This window comes from Pseudonaja textilis, chromosome 5 (genome assembly GCF_049901715.1).
Source record: "Pseudonaja textilis isolate UNSWEBS1 chromosome 5, rPseTex1.2, whole genome shotgun sequence".
NCBI lineage: Eukaryota > Metazoa > Chordata > Lepidosauria > Squamata > Elapidae > Pseudonaja > Pseudonaja textilis.
Genome location: NC_141994.1, coordinates 39,230,872 through 39,248,350, shown reverse-complemented (window position 1 = coordinate 39,248,350; position 17,479 = coordinate 39,230,872). Strand labels below are relative to the sequence as shown.

The 17,479-nt window shown below is 34.8% G+C and overlaps 1 protein-coding gene across 6 annotated transcripts in view; it reads left to right on the top strand.

Moving 5' to 3' along the window:
- The window catches only part of CEP290 (centrosomal protein 290), a 60,029-nt gene that overhangs the window by 41,097 nt on the left and 1,453 nt on the right, over window positions 1-17,479 (top strand). For all 6 annotated transcript variants that reach the window (XM_087934542.1, XM_087934541.1, XM_087934539.1 and 3 more), the window contains 15 exons: window positions 589-726; window positions 4,291-4,512; window positions 4,909-5,034; window positions 5,259-5,404; window positions 6,148-6,303; window positions 8,440-8,563; window positions 9,327-9,461; window positions 11,196-11,282; window positions 12,745-12,909; window positions 13,361-13,483; window positions 13,927-14,099; window positions 15,020-15,164; window positions 16,621-16,694; window positions 16,785-16,879; window positions 17,269-17,357. In XM_087934542.1, coding sequence (XP_087790668.1) covers window positions 589-726; window positions 4,291-4,512; window positions 4,909-5,034; window positions 5,259-5,404; window positions 6,148-6,303; window positions 8,440-8,563; window positions 9,327-9,461; window positions 11,196-11,282; window positions 12,745-12,909; window positions 13,361-13,483; window positions 13,927-14,099; window positions 15,020-15,164; window positions 16,621-16,694; window positions 16,785-16,879; window positions 17,269-17,357 — 1,998 coding nt within the window. The remainder of the gene's footprint in view (window positions 1-588; window positions 727-4,290; window positions 4,513-4,908; window positions 5,035-5,258; window positions 5,405-6,147; window positions 6,304-8,439; window positions 8,564-9,326; window positions 9,462-11,195; window positions 11,283-12,744; window positions 12,910-13,360; window positions 13,484-13,926; window positions 14,100-15,019; window positions 15,165-16,620; window positions 16,695-16,784; window positions 16,880-17,268; window positions 17,358-17,479) is intronic.

Below are 17,479 nucleotides of genomic sequence, written 5' to 3'. Positions count from 1 at the left end.
CTGGATCTATCCAGAGCTCTTTTTTCAGCTGCAGAGGGCTTTCCAGATGGCCTCAGATGGCAAAACAGAAGCTAGGAGGCGCTGCACATGTCAATCCAGAGTTTGTTTCTTAGCTGTAGAGGTCTTTCCAAAGGCCTCTGATAGTGAAATGGAGGCCGGGGGAGACATGAGCCACAGAATAAGTGGGGCGGCAGCAGGCTTTTGCTGGGCGGGGCTGTTGGTGCAACGGCAGCAAGGTGAGTCAGTAATTAGACATCCCCTGAAAATAAGGCCTGGTACCTTTGTTGGTGACAAATACCTTTTTTGCTGGCATATATATACACACACGCGCGCACGCGCACACAGACACACAGAGACAGTTATATAAATAATGTTAATTATAAATAAAATATTTCTTTCTGTCACATCATTTATTAATTTTTGGAGTTTATTCCAAAGATGTCATTCAAAGACCTCATCCAGAAAAGGTTGCAACTCCAGTTCTAAAGAAAGTTAAATTCTGGGTTTATTTACATATACAAATACAATGACAGTTATTTTTTATTTTATTTGCAGAGCTCATTTGTATCTTTTTAATGATATTTTTAGGCTTTGAGCAAGGCACTTCTGGAACTCCGATCAGAAATGACAGCAGCTGCAGAGCAACAGATAATTTCTGTAGCATCACAAAAGGAGGCACATATGAATGTTCAGCAAATTGTTGACAAGCACACAAAGGAATTGAAGGTAAAAAGGAACCAGAATTTTGGTTTGGTTTGTTTTCATACAAAAACAGTGTCTAGCAGCAATATATCCCACTTTGAAAATTACATTTTTTGTCCCCCAAAAATGTCACAATTGGGATGGATGCATATTAAAGCTGTACCTGCTCCTCATTTAACAACTACTCAGCGACCATTGTTGAAGATTTTAAAAAATACTTTCTGACCAATGCATACATTTACAACCTAATTTTGTTCATTTGTTGACAACACATGACAGGGTGAAAGCAATATTGGTGTAGCTATATGAAAACTTTATGTGAATCGGGCAGTAGCAACCAGCAATTCTCACAGCGGCTTTCTCTCTCAGTTACATATTTGGTTTTTAAGTTTTTAAATTTGTATCTATCTATCTATCTATCTATCTATCTATCTATCTATCTATCTATCTATCTATCTATCTATCCTAAACCAAATAATGGGAAATAGAAATGCTATTCCTTCTGTCCTGGTGGCCCAGGACCTCAATCGGTATTGGACTCTCCAATATCTATGATACTGAATATTCCAACCTTTATTCTGGTTTTTTTGAGTGAAAGCTAGGAAATTATTGGTTTCCCAAAAGTTTTTCTAGCCAATAATTAAGAACTTAATTGCAATTGTTAATAAAAATGGATCATTAATAGAAGAGGCAAGTTAAAATAAAAGAATGGGTAATTATTTGGATAATTTCTGAAACTATGAATTGAGAAAGCAAGACATGATTCATTAATATTCAAAATTTTCAGCTTGAGTTATTAACAGTTATCTGATAGAGTTTTTGAAGGACATCTCATCAAGCTTTTGAGAGAACATTCATCTTTCTGGGTTTTAGATGAACAGTATTTATTGTGAAATAGTTATTTGAGGCAGAAGTATCATTTTCTTTTATCAAAACATCTGTAACAGATTAAACAGGAAAAACAGTATCAAAAGATGATATATCAGTGTGATATAACAATCGCAGTCACACACATTTCTGCTATATCAGGACATCTGAAATAAATGCTTAAATAAGTCTACCTGGATTATACAAAAATTGGAAGATGTATGTATAATGCTTCCTATAACAAAAGGCATTTTCCTAGAATGGAGCAGGATATAGAATAATAAATTACTTTTACAGTCAGAAAGAAATGTAACAGCTGAAGTACTATTTGTATTTGTTTGCTGCAGCATAGTCAAAAGAATACAATTTGAAATGCAATACAAGTATTGCAAACTGAGCTTTCACAGGAAGATACTTATTAACATAATGTATCAGAAAAGAATATGGTTCTGAATATTTTCCTAGAAAAACAATAATAAATTGAAACATCATAGTATTTTGCAACAACCATGTTTCTTAGAAAATAAGACAGGACCTTATTTTTTTTAGATCCCTAAAAAAAACGGCTAGGCCATCTTTTCGAGGGATGTCTTAATGCTCCTCCCCCCGGGCTGCTTCTATCCAAAGGAATGCCCCATGTGCCTTGTCTCTCCAACGGTCCCCTTCTTTAGCAGCTGAAAGCGCCCCGTGTACACCCTTGCCTCTCCACTGGGCCACTTCTGTAGCAGCCAAAAGGAGCTACTCCACAAGCTTAGCACAGACTGAGGGAAGAATGACAGGCAGGAACCCCCCCCCCCCCAATTTTCCTCCCTGTTTGCCAAAAAGCCTCAATTCCAAAACTTCAGCATTCGAAATGTAGGGTTTTGGCAAACAGGAGGAAAACGGAGAGGGGGGATTTTCCTGCCTGTCATCTATTCCTCAAGCTCCCTCTCCCTTCACATTTTCCTGCCTTTCACAAAAATGGCTCCACTCTGAGCTTTCAGCATATCCCAGGATCCTGCAAGGCTTTTTGTAGTGTGTGTGTGAGCGGCGGCTGTGAGGTTCGTCATATTAGTGCAGCCTCTTCAAACAGGACCCTGCAAGGATTGTTGTGCCATTGTGCTTGCGAGCGGTGGCACTGCCGCGAGTTTGGATACACTGGCGCAGTTGCTCATGGTAGGATGCCAGCTACACCGGTGTGATGAAGCTCACGGAGGTGCTACCATTCATGAGTGCAACGCCACAACAAACCTTGCAGGGTCCTGCTCTAAGAGGAATGGATTACAGACAGGAAAATTCCCCTCCCCATTTTCTGCCTTTCATGAAAACGACTCCACTCCGAGCCTTCAGTGTATCCCAGGATTGCAATGCAGAAGGCTCCATTCCGAATCTTCAGTGTTGCAATCCTGGGATATATTGAATGCTCGGAATGCCTCTGCTTCAGCGCAGAATGACTTTCTCCCCGCTCTGCAGCTGGACATTTGCCCCCCCCCCATGCCCGTGCCACCACTCATGCTGGCCATGCCCATCCCCAGGCTTATTTTGGGGGTAGGAGTAATATTAGGCCCACCCTCAAAAAATTAGGATTGGCCTTACTATTGGGGTGGGTCGTGTTTTCTGAGAAACACGGTATTTTGAATAATTAATAACATCTAGAGTATTGCAGTTCGGTTCTTCCAATAGACTAGCAGTTCAGTTCAATTGCATTACAGCTTTAGCCAGGAAATAAAAGGAAAGGAAACAACAAAGTAAATTTAAAACAAACAACCCAAGTGGTTCTTAAAAGTTTGTGAACATTTTGAATTTTTCACTATAATATTTTGACTGGTTTGTTTAATTGGGTTTTCTTTCTCTAGTTTTAGGATTTAGGAAAACAAAACACATTTTAAATCATATTTACACTGAAATATTGACAATTTAAAAGGTTTCAAAAACTTTTAAGGACCACTGTAAGAGTTCTTCACCTCAGTTATTGAATTTGGATGAATTATACAACATGGGTGTCAAACTGTAAGAGTTCTTCACCTCAGTTATTGATTTTGGATGAATTATACAACATGGGTGTCAAACTAGATCACATCATGTGACATATTGTGATGTTTTTTGCCTTTGTGGAGCTGGGATGGCGTGACCTGCATATGATGCATCCAGCCCATGGACCAACTGTTTGACACTCCTGGTCTACAACAACAAAATATAAAGTCATTAGAAAAACATATAGCCAGAACAGAAACTCCTAAAATCAATAGTAATCCATACAAAAAAATATTATTACCAGACAATATATCGAAGCCTTGAATGCTCCCAGTTTTCTTCTCTTCCTTGTAGCAGATATTTTGACTTGTTTCTTCCTGCTGCAGGAATGGCTGCATTTGTTGATATGCAACTGAAATCTGGGTAGAGGCTTTCCTGCCCATGGTGCCCATTTTCTATTCAAGCAGGAAACCCTAGTTAGAGATCTTTTTCTCAGATAAAACGAATCGTAAAATCACAGTCAGCAAAAGTAGATAATATTGGGAAAATGGATGCAGTGGTAAAAAACAATTTCTAGCTTTGAATTGGGAGCCATAAATACAACTGAATTTTCCTGTGTTTTGCGACTAGGATAAGACCCTATCTTCTATTGTCAGAAATTAATGCTTTCAACCTTTTTTTCTATAAATTTAATGGTATCTATCATTCTTTGGTTGTCCTGAATAATAATTTATATATATATATATATATATATATATTTTTTTTTAGAGTCAGATTGAAGATTTAAATGACCAATTGTTAAAACTTAAAGATGCTCTTAAATTAAGCAAAAATAAAGAGAGTTCTCTGTTAAATGATATGGATGATTTAAATCAAGAACTTCAGAAAAAAATGAAAGCCTACACTAAAGTTCTAAGGCAGAAAGATGATATGGAAAAGGAGAATGAAGAACTGAAAAAGCAGAATAAAAGATTAACCAGTTCAATTCAGGTAAATAGTCCTTTTTGTCATAGGACATTTTTGTGGGTTTTGACGGTTTTATTTTTTTAGCACTGCAGTTGATCATCCAGTCATGAAACAAGTCATTCTGCATTCATGCAGAAATCTGCTTAGAACACATTTGTTACACCATCTAGGTTTCTTTTTTAAGCTTGAAGAATGCTTTCACATGTTTCTTGCATCTTGTTCGATGTCATTTCAGTAAATAAAATATATAACAACATTTATAGTCAAACTATTAATTATGTAGTATCCACTTTTTCCAAACGAACTTGCGAAATTGCTAATTATGAAATATTCATACTTGTCAGATTGTCTTTATACTAATGCTGTAGTACCATATCACTTGTGATGTATAGAAACTATAAGCTATCCCTTATTTTTCAGAGTAAGGCTGATGAGCAAACTCTAATAGATGAACTTCAAAGAAAAATTAAAAAAATGGAAATGGAGCTGGGAAAGAAGAGTGATGAATCAGAAAAAAAGAATCCAAGAGAAGACAGGGTGTTGAAAGTATGATATAAAATGTCCTTAGACAATATAACTTATCTCTGACTTGTTATGCCCCTCCCATATTTTGTAATTATATATGGTATTTTTATTAAAATATATTACGTTATATATAGTATTTGTTTACACATGCAGAGGCACGTATTTTCAAGAAATGTATGCTTCATTAGACTGATGAATTGCAAACCTTTAAAGGGGAATAATGTTCTTTTTTTTTCACTTTATAGAATCCAAGGGAAGAATTAATTAAATGGGAGGAAGGTAAAAAATGGCAGACCAAAGCTGATGGAATGAGAAACAAGCTGAAAGAAAAAGAAAAGGAGATAGAAACCCTAAGCAAACAGCTTAACACAATGAAGGAACTTTTTTCCAAGTTAGTTTGATTTTTTTCCATTTTTTTATTATGATACCAAAACTTATCGCACTTTAAATGTATTTGATAAGAATTGATCTCCTATGAAAAATATATTCTGAGCCATAATATGTTTTTCACATTAATAAATTCATTTTACAGTCTTACCACTTCATCAGAAACCACCACAAGGAACTACTAAAAGTAATCATTAGCAAAAATTGAAATTAAATATAGTGCAGAACATTATGTATGTATGTATGTATGTATGTATGATGTGTGTATGTGTGTGTATGTATATATATATATATATATATATATATATATATATATATGTGGATCTTTGGTTGTTCGGGTTTTCTCCGCGTAAGATTCAAGTATCTAAAACCCGAACAACCAAAGATCCACATACAAATACCCATGAGAACCTCAGAAAACAAATATATATATGTGTGTGTGTGTGTGTGTGTGTGTATATGTATATGTATATATATATATATATATATATATATATATATATATATAATATATATATAAATTCAACAGTAATATATTAATTTGAATAGCAATCTATATTTTTTTAGAAATTGCTTCTAGAGCACACATTTGAAAATGCTTTTTTAAAAAGTGTTTTTTATTAAATAAACACTGAAAATGAATAAAGCTGCAAGAGGAAGTAAAAGGTTTGTTTTAATGGATATATAATGGATTATTTTAATGATGTATGTGTGTGTATATATATTCATAAACATTACATATTTCAGGGCTGAAAAAGAAAAAAATACTTTGCAGAAGAAACTCAAAAGCTGCAATGTTACTGTTGACCACGTTATGGGAGTCAGAGCATCTGAATCAGAGCGAGAATTAGAAGAGCTTCGTAAACAAAATATGGATCTGGAGAATGAGATTGTTCACTTAAAGTAAGATAATTTTATTATCTTAGGCATTGAGTGAAGCTGTTGTTAAGTAAGATGTCATGTGACTGTCCATGTAATTGCTTTACTCAATTACTGCAATCCCAGCACTTCCGGTTGATGATGTTAAGTGATCACGCATGTTGTTAAGCAAATGAAGTCCCTGGTAAGAAGTGTGGGATGTCACTGGAAGGTGGGGTAGGCTCTGGGAGGTTCTGGTCAGTGGCTGAAAATCCTCGCCGCCAGAATCCAAGCAGAATTTTCAGCCGCTGAGAAAAACTCATGCACACCTGCACCAAGCCAGCTAAAGGTACCCTAACTGAGGTACCTCATGCACCTTACTTATGGCGCTGGCTCTCTGCTTTCTGATTGTCTTTTCTGTAGGGGCTGGCTGAAAGAACTGCCTGTGTCTTTCCCTGGGTGGAAGGAATCAGCTTCAACAGGATGTAGGAACCAAGCTCAGATCTTCAGGCTCTGACTCGTGTTTCTCTACCCCTCTGAAAGAGTTAAGATCCTTTCGATGCATAGAAGGGAACTCAGAGGTGGTATTCAGCAGGTTCTGACCAGTTCTGGAGAACCGGTAGCAGAAATTTTGAGTAGTTCAGAGAAGTACCACCCCAACAGGAGATTTTGCAGTATCCTTCCCCTGCCATGCCCACCAAACCACGCCCACAGAACCGGTAGTAAAAAAAATTTGAATCCCACCACTGAGGGAACTCCTTTGGAAGGGTGCAGAAATGGAGTTGAAATGATCAGGATCTGAATTTCATTTCTCCACCCCACAAAAAGGAAGCTGACATTCTTTGACAGGCAGCTCTTTCAGACAGCCCCTTTACTAAAAAGGAATACCAAAAGGGAGCTGCATCTGATGAAGTCAGCTATAGCTCATGAAAGCAGAAAACTTCAAATAAAATTTAGTCTTCATTTAGCAACCAAAATTAGGATTGGCAACTTGGTCATTAAGCAAAGCAATTACTAAGTGAAAATCATGTGACTGCAGCTATGCTTACTATTTTACATCAGCTTTCATTTGACTTACAGTGTCAGAATACAATCCCAAACAGCTCGGAAATTTTCCAGAACTTGACTCAAATCATACTCTTCTTTCTTCACTCCTCTGTTTTTTGGAATCAACCTGATGCTGGGATAATTAGAAAGAAGGAAATTAATCTTCTTTTTACATTTATTGGAGAGAAAGGGATTACTAGAGAGTAAGCAGGCAAACAATGGGGAACACACAACTCTAAACTTAACTGCTGCTGTTTGCCTAATGAGGTGCTTAGGAGGCAAACAAAAGCCTTTAATATAAAATTTAAATTTTAGCCAGAAGGGAAGAGTTAAGTTCACAAAGCTGAGCATGTTAAGTTGCAGTTAGCACTTTTAGAGATGCATTGAAGAAAAAAGCAGCATAGGAAGAGATAGCTTGTTTAAGAAATCTCTCCACTCTTGTAAGGAGAGGGTGGGTGGGGAATGAATCAGGCACAGACCAATGTGTACTGATGAACACCTGACACAGTGTAATGGTGAACACCTGACACAGAGACAGAGACAGACAGATAGACATTGTAAGGGTTATAAATATGGGCATCGGTGTCGAAGTTACTTTTTCATCACTGTTGTAACTGAGTGATTGCTGTCTGAGGCTGTCACTAAGTGAGGATTACCTGTAAACATTTCAGTACTCACTTTTGCTCCTTCATTTAGGGAGATCAGTATATGGAGAACCATTCTGAAATGCATATGTTGACATATTTTTTTCTTCGAAAATATTCAGTGATTTTTAAGCTAGCTTCCAATTCAATGTGATAATACTCCTGTTGATGATTGATGTTGAAAAATTGAATAAGTCTGATTTTTTAATATCTGGATGGAGAATTTTTGATGAAATATCAGGACTGGATTAGGGACAGTTGAGAAACAATTGAAAAGAATGACAATTTTGTATTTTTGCCAATAATTCATTGAAAATGTATGTAAAGTCAGAAGTCCAATCTAACTCAAAGAAGACTTTTTCTTTTTATCTAATGTTTTTGATTAAACCAACCTTATCTCAAAGTCACATGAACATAAGCCATTTCTTTATATGAAATATGAATCACTTGTCAAATTGTTCTTAAATAATCTTTTCATTTGTATATCAAGAACACAATATGCTGTCCCTCGAGATACTGTTGTAGAAGATTTGCACTTAAAAAACAGATATCTACAAGAAAAACTACTAGTACTAGAGAAACAGCTTCCCCGAGAAACTTGTTCAAGGCCATCAGTAAGTTAAGCTTATAATCATACTTTTTCAAGATAAAATTCATTGCTATAGTAGATTATAAGTTCCAATGATTTTGTCTATTTTATGATTATTTTAGTACAATATTTTTGTGTTACAGTTTTGAACATAGCACCAGCAATTATAATAGTATATTTATGCCACTTATTATTTAGAGAGCCAGCTTGGTGTAATTGATCAGGCATTAGGCTCGGAAACCAGGAGAATGAGTTCTAGCCCACTTTAGGCACAAAGCATCTGGGTGATCTTGGGCTATTCCCCTAGGAAAGAGGCAATGGCCATCCACTTTTGAAAAACCCTCGTCAAGAAAAGTTCAGGAAATCGTCCTGTAATTGTCCATAATTGGATATGATTGAACAGAAGGAAAAATATTATTGTATTTATGTTGTTTCTGTAAACTATTCAGGTTGCTGAAGTCTTTTAAATAATAGATATCAGTCTTTTAAATAATAGATTGTAGATTTACTTTTTAGACATCTTCAAATTTATATGCTGCCTTAGCAAGATCATGTTTTGAATAAAAAGTGCAAATAAGTTTGAAGGGATTATATACACATTTTCTTTATAGTAGCAGTTGCTCCTTTGCTTCCTGTGTTCAGAATTATGGATAATATAATTAAGGTTCCATTAAATATTCTTTAATAATTAAAGCATTATTTATTCTTTAGTACTATTGCTATTTGTAAAATATCTTAAAATGCCAACTGTTAAGCTTTTAAACATTTACTATCTTATTCTTCTGAAGACATCAGGGATAGGATCAGATGATCAACATCAGAAAGAACAAGAGCTTCAAAAGGAGAATCTAATATTGTCATCTGAAAATATGGAGTTACGATTCCAGTTAGAACAAGCCAATAAGGACTTGCCAAGATTAAAGGTCTATTTTTATTTTATGAATCTGATGGTCTGCAGAAATTTAATGTTTCATATTTTTAAAAATGAATTTGTAACAACTGCTTAGATATATCAATGGATCAATTTCTCTCTCTCTCTCTCTCTCCACACACACACACACACACACACACACACACGCATGCACGCATGTATGTATGTATGTATATGTATTCGCCAAGATGCTCTTAATCTTACACGGGAAAAGACCTGAACACACCTAGACCTACAAACCTGTACCCGTGAAAATCTACAAAAACAAATATAAATATATAAATATATATAATATATATATATATATATATATATATATATATATATATATATATATATATATATATATATATCCGTGTACCTTAGACTGTTATTGGAAATAAATTATTTTACAATCAAATAGTTTTATAAGCTATGATGTTGTAGATTATACAATAGCCTTTGTTTCATATGTGCATCTCATTAAAATTTCTCTTGATCGGGCAATACATTTTAACATCAAATATTCATACAATTTTTGTTTAGATTCTGGATTTACATAGCAAAATCTGCTATGTACATGGTTCTTTTTCTCCCAGTTAATGGCATTTGTCTTTACACTATTTTACTCTAATTATAATAAACTGGTTTAACCACTGATTCCTCCTTTTTCCGAAAGCTTTGGAATATTGAAATATTTCATGATTAGTGAGAACACAATCCTTATGTATTAGTACCCTGAATAACATTGTATTCACAATCTTTAATAATGTAAATTGTCTGATTCAAAAGTTAACAGTTTTTTGTTACAGAGTGACACAGTGTTGGTTTGGCATTATGAATGTAAATAATTACATAGCTAAATACATACTGTAAATCATTAGAATTAGTAGTAGTAAGTATGTATTTAGTAGATAACTGGAAAGAAGTTCCTTGTGAACATATAACCCTTTGCGTGTATTCCGATACCTTTGTAATAGGTTTGTCTTGCCCCTGTCGGAATCTGACTCAGAGAAGGAAGCCGAACAGCTAACAGGGAGTGGGAGTGTGGTTCTGTTGGCTGTGGAAGAAACTGGGGAAGGGCAAAGTAAGGCTGGGCAGAGCAGGAGAAAGGTAGAACAAAGGAGCGGGAATTCAGAGGAAGACCCAGGCCTACCCCCCCCTTCATCCTAGGGCATGCAGGGAGGAACGGAGAAGAGAGCAACATGGGTTGCATGGCTTACGGGAGAGGAAAGGTCCCTGATTCCCTTCATTAGCTGCAGCTGGGAACACAGTGTATAAAAAAAAAAAGGCAAGCTGTGTGCAGCAAGCTGTTGGGAGCAAATGTGAATTCATCTTATATCATCCTGGCTTATCTGTGTTCTTGCCGTCTTCCCAACTGTGTGAGTTTTGCTGTATTTTCAAGTCTGAAATTCTTTCTCCTGCCCTGTCAAGCTAATTACTTCAGTTTGGTTTGTTTGGATTTTAAGTTACAGTTTGTGTGTACCTTGTTTTGTGTACCTGGGAAAGTTTTTCTCCAATCGAAGGTAACCTGGACATTGGGGGCAAAGTTGGAGATAATAAAGGGCCTCTTATTGCTTATTTGACTGTGTTGCCTTTGTGCCACACCCTGGGTCATCACAAAGATGAATATTGCAGAGAAGTCTAACTTCTTTATGCATATTTTGAATTTTCCATTTTACTGTACATATTTATTTTTAGAAGAAGTATTCTGTAGAATGAGATTATCACTTTATTTTTTCAATAGAATCAAGTAGCCGATTTAAAAGAAATGTGTGAGATCCTGAAGCGAGAAAAGAGAGAAGCTGAGTGGAAATTAGGCAATGTCAGAGGGGTAAGATTATATGATAGAATTTGTAAAAAGAGTACAAGAATGAATCCTATAAATACTATGAACTTGTATTAACTGCATTAAAATATAGAAGACCTTTGACTTTCATCAATGAAGAGTTTCTTATCCCAAGGTAGAAAGATATGATTTGTTTTGCCTATAATAGTAGAGGATAAGATTTACTAAAAATTGAGACAAAATTTAAATAGTAATAAAAATAATGTATCAATTACTATATCAGTTATATTTGTTTATGTTACAAAAATATTTTTTTTACAATTTTGTCTTAGTACATAAGAACTGTATCATCAAAAAATCCCAGAAGATTCAATTCACACCAAATATACCACTATTCATTTAGCTAAATGTAACAGTCAAGAACAACAAACTCCTTGGATTCTATGTACAGTAGTAGATCACTATCTCCTAGCAAGCAGAGTTGGTGTTGTAGCAATAGCACTTAGACTTATATAATGGTTTACATTGCTTTATAACCCTCTCTAAGCAGTTTACAGAGTAAGCATATTGCCCCCAACAATCTAGATCCTCATTTTATCGACTTTGGAAGGATAAAAAGTTGAGTCAACCTTGAGCCAATGAGAATCAAACTGCTGGCAGTCAGCAGAATTAGCCTGCTATACTGCATTGTACCCACTGCACCACCATGGCTCTTAGTAGCTAGTACCATCCAGGTTTTTAGAGGGAATAAGCCTGTAAGATTCAAGCAAGTTTTCATTATTACAGTACAGTTAGATGAGTCCACAAAGCATACAAAGTGAGATATGGAACATAGAATCTGGTTATAATAGAGCAGTTATTTGTAACCCTTAGCTTCTGTTTGTTCAAGCAGACAACATTTAATACATTTTCCCCATAGTTGCGTTTAACTGTAAATTTTAATAAGAATACAGAGTTTTGAACTATATTGGAAATATGTGGGAATGAAGCAAAATCTGCACATTCAATTTTCTCTGATGATTAGTGGGGACAATTAATATAGGAGTAGGTGTAAATGACTTATGCTTTATATATTTTCTTTGTCACAATATGAAGCCAAAATAGGTTTGCTTTCATCTGTGTATTTCACTGCAAAAGAATTTATTCACATGATGCTACAAGTACTTTATATCCTGCAATGTTACAAAGAACAAAATAGATAAAAATGCTGCTAAGTAATTGGTTTGCATTTTTTTTATTATGCCTCATATTTGTATTATGTGACTTTAGAGTGATAGAACCATGTATTTGAAACACTATGTAATATTGAACTAAATATCTATAACAAGCAGATATCACAAATAAGAAAATTAATATAGTTAGGAAATATTTTATTGGAGACCTTTTATAGAAGGAAAATAGTATTTCTAGATTAATAGATATGATATAACAACATAGATATCAGCCTTACATATAAGTCTGTGAATGTATGTGTATGTATATATTCATCTCTTATTTCTTCATGTAGGCTGGAAGAAGTGGGAAAACAATTCCGGAATTAGAGAAAACAATTGGCTTGATGAAAAAAGTTGTAGAGAGAGTCCAGAGAGAAAATGAAGAGCTAAAAAGGGCCCCTGGAGTAGTGTCTAATGAAAAAGTTGCCAGACTTGAGCAAGAAAATGAGGACTTAAAGGTAAATTGTATACTATTTTAAAGTCCTTTTTGTTTTAATATTTAATCTGGAAAATATACAGTGATTTATGAAGGTAGATCTCATTACTCCTGAGCTTACAAAAGTCCTTCAAGACCTGGTTGAGGTCCTTGAGATCCCAGAACTCGTGAGGGAGCTGTCTTACTAATATCCTTTCATCTATTATTCTCTTTTCTTGTTTTAGTTTTACTTTTAGAACTTCTAATTATAAATTATATAAGTTTGGATTATCCTAATTGTTCTAGAAGTGGGAAATACAATATACATGAAAAAATATTATTTTTTTAAAAAGTATATTTTAAGTGAATACAATATGACTCTGTAGAAATTGGTAAGAGCGTTACCATATACAAATAGATACTATGCTTTTTCAGATTTTAATAACAATTTGTGACATAATATTCCTTTTTACATTTATTTATAAAATATTAAGTCTGAAATGGAAAAACTGAAACTTCACTTTGGAAGTGAACTAAGTGCACGATATGAACTGAAAACCAAAGGCACAGAAAAAATCATTGCTGAAAATGACAGAATACGTAAAGAGCTGAAAAAGGTAACTATATAACATTGTATAAACATTGTATGGCAAATTTTCAATATAGCTTGATTCTATCTAGGGTTGGGGGACAACATTGGTTTGCTTTTTTGAGAAGTTCCTTTATTTAAAAAAAATGCAATAGATTATTAATCTATATTATTTATTATATATATTATTTATAATACTTAAAATTATTTCAAGTATTATAAATTAGCAGGGCTCAGTCTTTCTCATTTTGAAAACAGAACCCTTAATCTTGATATAGCAGCATATCATGGCTTCACATCCTGATTAGTAAGGATTAGAAAATTAGAATAATGAAACTAAACCATTCTTTCAGATTTAATGGAAAATTTGTTGGCACAATGATAAGAAAGGAACTTGAAGGCATAGTGTTCATTCCAAACTTAATTTGGAAACATGTTTCAATTTGATTAATATATATATATTGTTAATAGGAAGTAGAAAATGCCGAAAAACTGCGAATGGCAAAGAATAACCTTGAAATAATAAATGAGAAACTGAATGTGGAATTGGAAGAGACAACAAAGAAATTAAATTTAGCAGAAAGCAGAATCCCAAAACTTGAAGACGCTGACACCAAGAACTGGAAATCCATAGTTATAACAAGGTACAGGTTGTCTGTTAACAGCCATCCATTCAACAACCTAAATTACGACAGCGTTAAATGAGTGGTACTTACAACCAATCCTTGGAGTTTCAGTTTTTACAGCACATCTATGGTCATGTGGATGTGATCTGGGCACTTAACAACCAGCTCATACAATAGTTGCAGCATCCCACAGTCACATGTTTACCATTTCTGACATTCTCTGCTGGCTTCCTACAAATAGAGTCGTAGGGAAGCTGACATGGAAGATTCTGCTGCTGTTTTATCTCCTCAGGAAGCTGGAAGGAAGTCACAAGATCCTCGCTGAATGGCCCGTGATTTTCAATGGCAATGGGGATTATCAGGATTGCTATTGCTGAATGACATGCTCCTATGATGTCTTGCTTTATGATCACATAATTTAGCAATAGAAATTCTCATCCCAATTATCATTATAATGTAAGGGCTCTAGAACTAAATAATGGAAAATAAATTATATCCATTTCCCATTTAATATTTCAAAAACTGTTAATTTATTTTTCAAGTTTATTGGCACTTTTGAATAAGCTTCAAAATTTGGAAATCATTAATGAAAAATGTATCAATTAATAGCAGATTTTTGCATCTTTGGAATACATACTTCTAGGGCATGTGACAAGATCCTTTTTATTATTTTGTTTATTTAAAAAGTTGATTTGGGAAGCTATATAAAATGTTCTTCGCAATAATCATGTTGCACTGTGAATCTGAGTTATTTATTGTAGATGTTCAATATGAACAATTAAGTATGTATTGTGTATCATGTATGTCTTTAAAAATTGTAAACCAATTACAATTTTTAAAATACATCATATACAATTTTATTTTCTTAAATAATATAATTTTCTTTTGATGAGATTAGTTGGAATCAGTACTGTCCATTTTTATTTTTTTACTTTCAGGATGTTTGAAAATAAACTCAAAGAAATGGAGTCTGAAATTGCCAGAAAAAATCAAACTATTAGTGATCTTAAAAAGAAATTACAACAGCCAACAGAGAGTAGAGATAAAAATGAAAACTGTATTGAAGACTATCTTAAAGAACAAGTAAGAATTTATTTTTATTTATTTGGTGCCTTCAGGTCAGCTGCCTGGCAAGTCTCTGCAGTTTTCTTGGCACATTTTTTTCAGGAGTGGTTTGCCCTGTCACCCAGCTAATTTTCTGGCCGAGGTAGGAGCAGAACTCATACCTTAACTATTATGCCAAACTAAAGTAAAACTTAGCATGGATATAGTGGGAAAATTTGACATTTATATTTTACTGGTAAGATATTTTAATGCAAAGATGTTTTTTTTCCCAAGAAGCAATTGGATTTTCTGATTTTTCTTTGAAGACATTTTGTTTCTCATCCAAGTAGTTTCTTCAGCTCTGACTTGGATGAGAAGCAAAACGTCTTCAAAGAAAAACCAGAAAGTCCAGAGGAGGAAAAAAGGCACCTTTGGGACAACCATGACCTGGATAATTGACAATCTCCATAGATATGTTTTAATGCAGTTTCTTCCTTTGTAAGTGCATTGTTTTTTCTATTCTGATTGGTGTCTAGAGAGCAGGTTATTTACCATTCCACTCCTGGTTCTCTGATTACTGGGGAAAACTTTCTAGAATGGGCGTCTATGATCAGGAGATTAAAGCTTTATAAATCTTTTTAGAATCCTATCCTTTTAATTGTTCCTATTGGCATGGACTATTTTATTGTATATTGCTTTTACTCTCTTAATATTGTTTTATATGGAGTTCGGATCAGGCACACGTACAAGTTACAGAGGACATCTGAAACCTCATCCCTTCACAATACAGTGAAACCTCGAATTGCAAAACACTCCTGTTCGTGGTCAAATTGGGTTCTGATCAAAAAAATCCACACAATTTTTGAATCGGGTCACGATTCAAAAATCAGGTGGTGAACAAACTCGGCCATGGCAGATTCCCTTGCTGTGACGATTTTCCCTTCCATGCATGTGCAGTCAGTCCATGCATGCACAGTTGGTTGTGCTTCCAGTCACGACCAAATCGGGTTGAAACTGTAGTCCTGAAATGGATTATGGTCGTGACCCAAGGTTCCACTGTAACTCATTTGCTTTACTTTGCAAAACAATTGTCACGGAGTTCTTTTATATATTTTTAAAATCAGTTTGATGAGATTAAAAGTAAGGAGCTGTATCCCATAAAAGGACAAGGTCCTCTTCTGCAGTAAGCTTTTCTTTTTACCAATTTACAAGTTAAAGAATGGCAGAAAAGAGAAATGACACATTTCTTCTGCAAAAGATACCTTGTAGCTTATTTATCTTATTTTACTTTTGTAAGCTGAAAGTGGCACACATGAAAATTGTTTTGACTTGGCGTGTTAAATTGGCAGAATATCAAAATCATCTTGTAAATTCCATTATACATGTCAATTTTAGATGGGTTTTCCTCTATTCAATACATGAATCACTGCACTGAAGTCTAGTCCATACTTAGAAGATCCTAATATTAAAATTAAACTTTTATTTTCATGCAAAGGCTGAAGTCCTCAAAAGTGTTCCCGAGGGTACCAAAACAGAGCAAGAATATGTCAGAGAAAATCAACTTTTCCGGTAAAGCACACAAAATGTTTCCTTTGTTAAACAGAATAAAAACATTAGCAAAAGCTTCATCAACTTCTGCTCTTTATTGTTTTCTTATAGATTAACTAATCATGATTTGGAAAAGGAAAAAGAACAAATTTACATGATGGAATCTTCTCAAAATCAAAGAAAACTTAGAGATGACCTTGCAGCTGGTAATATATAAAATACTGTATTTTTTGCACTATAAGACACACTTTTCTCCCCCTCAAAAGTGGGTGGAAATGATTGTGCGTCTTATGGAGTGAATATTGCATCACAAACTGGGCGGCGGCGGGGAGGGGGTTCAGCAGAGGCAACAGGCAGCAACGGCAAACAGCCTGTCACCATTCCACCTGTCAGTGCCACCGCCTATCGGTGGTTGGATCAGCCTCCCGGAATACCGCCTGGAATAACTTATGTTATCAATTACATAAGTAGTATAGAATATTATACCCTTGAATAAAAAAAGCTAATGCCATACAGCTGTTCTCAAACATACTTCTTAGATATATGAAAATGTGTATTCATCTGTATGTATATCTGTAAACTTCTATTTGAATAGAGAAAACTGGAAACTACAAACTAGTGGCAGAGGTAACAGACCTCAAGACACAGCTTAAATCTTCAGATTTGGAACAGCAGCGACTTCATGTTAGTACGGTAATTTTTCAATTCGTTGGCCTTTTGCAAAATATCCATTCGGTCTATAGCAGTGGTGTCACTGGATTTCTTCGAGGGCTGGATCAGCATTGTTGTTCTCCTCTGCAGACCGG